The sequence below is a fragment of the Sinocyclocheilus rhinocerous genome, unplaced genomic scaffold (genome assembly GCF_001515625.1).
Source record: "Sinocyclocheilus rhinocerous isolate Xijiao unplaced genomic scaffold, SAMN03320098_v1.1 scaffold513, whole genome shotgun sequence".
NCBI lineage: Eukaryota > Metazoa > Chordata > Actinopteri > Cypriniformes > Cyprinidae > Sinocyclocheilus > Sinocyclocheilus rhinocerous.
In genome coordinates, this window is record NW_015656019.1 from 519,813 (window position 1) to 525,513 (window position 5,701).

General features: G+C 34.9%; 1 protein-coding gene across 1 annotated transcript in view; it reads left to right on the forward strand.

Annotated features, from left to right (window-relative positions):
- Positions 1 to 5,701, forward strand: part of LOC107719223 (protocadherin-15-like) — a 217,308-nt gene that overhangs the window by 48,695 nt on the left and 162,912 nt on the right. The window contains exons 3-4 of the mRNA XM_016526598.1: positions 486 to 500; positions 710 to 775. Coding sequence (XP_016382084.1) covers positions 486 to 500; positions 710 to 775 — 81 coding nt within the window. The remainder of the gene's footprint in view (positions 1 to 485; positions 501 to 709; positions 776 to 5,701) is intronic.

The window sequence follows — 5,701 nt, forward strand, 5'->3', positions numbered from 1 at the left end:
TGGGCCATCTGACCAATCAGAGCAGAGTAGGCTCACGGAAAGGAGGGGTTTAGAGAGACTGAATCTTAGAGCTGCTTCGCACAAATTGTTTGAGAATCGTTGGAAAATGAGGTGATATTAAATGCATATTCTGAGAAAACGAAAGTGTTTTTTGACCTTGCATGGATGTAAACCTATTGTAGGAGACTCTCAAAACAATATTAGGAACCATAGAAATGGCATAATAAGGGCACTTTAAAATTGAGGAAATGCATAATTGAATGTCTTTGAATTTCATTTCATTTTAATTCTGCTTGCTTATTTCTGAACTCTGTTTGCTCAAATTCAACAATTGGATTGGAATTTAAAAGGCATTCTCAGTTGAATTCTGAATGGTGCACTGCCCTGTTCTGTTCCTCTCTCTGGCTGTCTTTCTTCTCATATGTATCTTTCCTTCTCTCCTCTTCTTTTCTCTTCTCACTGCTGCTGACACTAACGTCCCTCAGACTGGCACTATGAGGGTAAGACCGCTTTCTGTCCTCTACCACATCATGAGATGCTTCTCACTTCTCTTTCTATGACTCCACGTATTCACCCAGTAAAATCACACTCCTGTATTCATCAAGTAGATGTAATCTCACGGGAGTCAGATATGAGTGATGTGTTGTGATGAAGGTGGTGGCAGATTTGATTCTGACTGTATTTGTCTCTCTTTATGTTTCTGACACAGAGTGTAAGTTGTCACGGTCGGGTCCACCTGCCACTATCGTCACCATTGATGAGGAAAGTCCAAATGGTAAGTATCTCTGGCCTCCTCTCCTCATGATGAATCTGAAGCATGCCGCTTCCTGTGAGCAGTCTGGTCTGCTATTGATCGAAGTTTGGCAGGTGGCTTGTTATAAGGTTCATTTAATTTTCCATGGTGTAATTCAGGATTTCCCATCTGAGGTTCACAAAGCTCTTGGGGTTCATAGAGACTGAGATAGAAATGTCAATGTCAGATGAAATTAAATGAAATGTACACTACAGTTCAAAAGTTTGGGGTTGGTAAGATTTTTTTAATGTTTTTGAAAAAAGTCTTATGCTCACCAAGGCTGCATTTATTTGACCAAAAGTACAATAAAAACAGTAATATTGTGAAATATTATGACAATTTAAAACAACTGTTTTCTATTTTAATATATTTTAAAATGTAATTTATTCCTGTGATGAAAAGCTGAATTTTCAGCATCATTACTCCAGTCTTCAGTGTCACATGATCCATCAGAAATCATCCTAAAATGCTGATTTACTGCTTAAGAAACATTTCTTATTATTATCAGAGTTGGAAAATTTTGCAACAATTTCTTTTTTTTTTTTTTTTTACGATTTTGAGCAATTTAATGAATTCTTGCTGAATAAACATATAATAAATTTTTTTTTTATTAATTAATAAAAAAAATTAATGGTAGTGTATCTTTTAATGTGTAATATACAGTATATGGTACATACAAAAAATGAGTCGTAATGGTCCTTGCTATCATTCCAGATATGAATGATACCCAAAATCCTTCAGAATATAGATGAGAAATGTGCTATTACTTTTCTAATGGATTTTCGTCTGCAAAATCATAAATCGGAAGAAAAAATGAACACCCACAATCCCAAACCCTTCACTAGTGATTATCCCGAGCTGTGACGTCAAATGCAGCAGACAGGTAACATTATAAGTACCGTATTGGCCCGAATATAAGACGACCCTGATTATAAAACGACCCCCCTTTTTCCAGATGTACCTTTTGGAAAAAGCAAAACCAAATCTTGTTTTTTCTCAGTAAAACACATTTTGTCTTCAATTATTTTCATATTGCATATTTTTCCTATTTTAATTTTTGTTTTGAAAGTATGGTAAAAACTGTTAAAATGTACCAACAATCACATTTAAAAAATATTCACTTTTTGATATACCATTAAAAAAAACAAAACAGGTAGCCCATCTGAATTAGGACATTTAGGCTATCCATCTAATAGTAGCCTACCAAAATCTTATTAACAGTAGAAGTTAAATCTTACTGTAGTCTTCAAATCTGGGTACTGTCTTACGTTTTAAAATCACAAAGGGAGTTTGGTCCCATCAGGCTAACGTGACAGTCACGACTCATGCAGCTGTAAGGTTTTCTTTTTCTTTTGTTTTTACTCGCGATCTTTACAACACGCATTACATTACGTATTTCATGGCACACTCGTTTTATGCGTATTTGGCGCCACCTATTGTTGTGGGTGTATTATTGACATGTCAAAGTCTAGACCCTGAATATAAGATGACCGCGTTTTTTCAGATGTATTTCCAAGAAAAAAACATTGTTTTATATTCGGGTCAATACGGTACATTTCACACTTTTAAGAGCTTTCCAAAAAGGAAATGGGTATTGGTTAAACATCTACCAATGAATTATTTGCTATTTAAATGTTGCAAAAGATGTATTTTGTCAGAATTCACCGCTACTTTTAAATGGACCTCAATAGGGAAAGATACATGGTGAAATTACAACATCTACCAGCAGGGGCTACCTATGCTAACTTGCTCAGTTGAATAAAAGGTTAGTATAAATGATCTAACGTGACTTAAAAGTGAATTTACAGATGTTCAGTTCAGTGTCAAACTTCCCTGACATCATGCTGCAAGCTCGATAGACAGTTACCTGTTGCTTTCTTGACTGAAAATGTGTGTATGTGTTTGTGTGTGTGTGTGGAGCCACAGATGGTGTTTTTGTGTTGGAGGCACACTGGGGCCGTTTATCACATACAGTATCTGCGTGCAGGCGATGCTACACCTCGTCATGTGTTTATAAAGGAGCCACTCGCCTCTGTAGTGCTCAACTAAGCGTTTGACAACACTGTCTGTTTGTTGATGTGACAGGTGTTGGCTACTATGTGTGAGTTTACTGTCTGTTTCCTCCTTCCATCCTTTTTTTCTCTTCATTTCCCTTCTCTTTCTCTCCCTCCCTTTCCTCTGCCCATTCCGTGGGTTAAAGAGTTTGTTCAGCATCCATGTGTTGACTCAGGAAAGTGCATCGAGGCAGAGGCCTGCTGGGAAGTGTAGTTGCCGTAACAGGGAGCAGTTAAATGGATATTTTGCTCGGTCTGTTTATGTGTTTAAATAATTAGTTTGTTTTTAGTTTCTCGCTCTAGCAGACTGTGATGAAGCAAAACAGCCAAAGGGGCCCTCTGGGCCACTTACGTAAAACAGGAACAAGTGTATCAGTTGAGGCAGTGATACAAAAAGCAAAAGAGACAGACACATTTACCTGTATGTTATTCAGGTGATGGTAATTCTGTTTCAGTGAATATTTTATTGCAGGCCTCCTCCAGTTTGACTAAAAAAAGATGTTTGCATCAGCTCTGATGTCTGGCAGTATTTCATTCTGCACAAAGGCTCAACAGTAAGGATTCAGTGCGGATTTCTTCTTGCCCTGCCAATGTTTTCACTGATTCCAACACATTTTTTAATGAATTTAAAGGTTGTATTTTTTATGTTTTATTTTAAAATAATAACTTATGCGTATTATTTAATATCATATCTAATATTTATTATTATTTAATATTATTATATAATATATATGTAATTAATAGTATTTATTATTATACATTTCACAAGTATACACTACTGTTCAAAAGTTTGGGGTCAGTAACATTTTTTTTTTATGCAATTACTTTTTATTTAGCAAGGACACATTAAACTGATCAAAGTGACAGTAAAACTTTTAGATTGTTACAAAAAAAATCTATTTCATATAAATGCTGTTCTTTTGAACTTTCTATTCATCAAAGAATCCTGGAAAAAAAAGTATCACAGATTTAAAAAAAAAAAAGCTGTTTTCAGCATAATAAGAAATTATTCTTGAGCACCAAATTAACATACCATCACAGGAATAAATTACACTTTAAAATAGATAAAAATAGATAACTTTTTTTTATTGTAATAATATGTCACAATATTACTGATTTTGCTGTATTTTTTATCAAATAATTTCAGCCTTTGTGAGCTTCAAATCTTAACACCTTAATTTTTTGAACGATAGTGTACATGTAACATAGTGTACGTGGACATTGTGCATTTTACTGATGATCAGATACAGTTCTAGGCATTTCCAATGATAGGCCAGGTACCCTAGAAGAGAATTTTGCATTTAAAGCAGGTACATAAAAAAACAGCTGCAACAAAGAGGCCGATTGCATTTGAGTTGAACATTTTGTGTTGTGGTTTGAGTGAATAATGCCAAAAAGATGTCCACTTGGCAAAAAAGACCGCCAATTTTGTGATTCCTTGAAATATGTCTTAGAAGACAAAACCATGCCAAAGCTGTGCAGTGTGTGCTGAGCATAATGGAAGAGAAACACAAACTGCAGTGGTGTTGTTGTCTTGTTTTGGTAGTGGTAGCTTATTTTGGAAGGAACATGGAGCTGCTAGTAAAGGACTGACTACATGGGCGATGAGAGACAGAGAGAAATTGCTTGTGGGAGGAAAAAGGAAAAGAGTCAGTATGAGATTATATAAACACTTGACATTTTGGATCAATTCAAATGCACTGAGATCTCCGCAGTCTTGTGTTCTTCTGTATATGAGAGATACTTCCCGTAGATATGAGAGAAATAGATCCCGTATCAGAGACGATTCTCTTCATTAAAGGCCTCCGTATGTTTGGACTGATATCAGAGCACAATTGCTGTGGTAATACATTTGGCCTGAGCTTCTGGGTGTACTTTGATCCCAGCATCATAGACGATATATCTGGTCATCAAAAGTGACCTATTTTAAATATATCTCAAGGCATCTGAAATATTAGAGCCCATGTGACCCCAGGGTCCTTCAGAGCTCTGTGTGGCAAGGATTTCAGTTCGGGCTCAGCTCTTTGAAAAATATCAGAATCGTTTTACTGGCCAATTTAAGTTCAGATCAGGGTTTGACTATTATCAGTGCAAAAGCACACACATAATTTCCCTTCTGCTGGGGAAACACTTGGGACACAATAAAGCATGCATATAAACTACAGTATATACATTACTACTGTGTACACAGTTGACTTGAGATAGTCTGCAACAACACAGCAACACTCTAAAAACCATTCATGGTCATTCTGTGCAGTCACATGTCTCAATAACTGGGTAAAATATATATATATATTTTTAAGTTAAAAATTACATTAGATAGTTTTCACAATTAACTTAAAATTTTAAAAGTGAATTTTAAATAATTTTGCTACTTTGGTTTGAATTATTTTTGTGATATCCTTGGATGCTTTTTTAATTTTTTTCTTTCTCTAGTTAAATGTTTTTTGTTGTTGTTGTTTTAAAAAAAAAAATCTTTTCTTTTAAATATTGTTTTAATTGATAGTGATATTTTAGGTATGTCACATGTCCTCAATATCCCTTTCATCATATATTATGCCTTTAAAAAAGGAAAAGGCAGTTTCAATGTGACTTCATTCAACAGGAAGTGACATAATTTTGGAGGGAATTCAGCAGGACAAACACTAGTGAGTATTAGCAATGGATTTGATAAATTATTGAATGTTTTGTGGCATTAGTTGGTTGTCCGAGTCTGAAATATTTTATTCTGTTTCACAAAACTGCTGAAATCAGTTTAATAATATCAAAAATAATAAACTGAGAGGAGTGTGTGTAAAGCTCCATGATGCATATATATGCTGGATACAGGAAGGGAAAATGTTTTTTTTTTTTT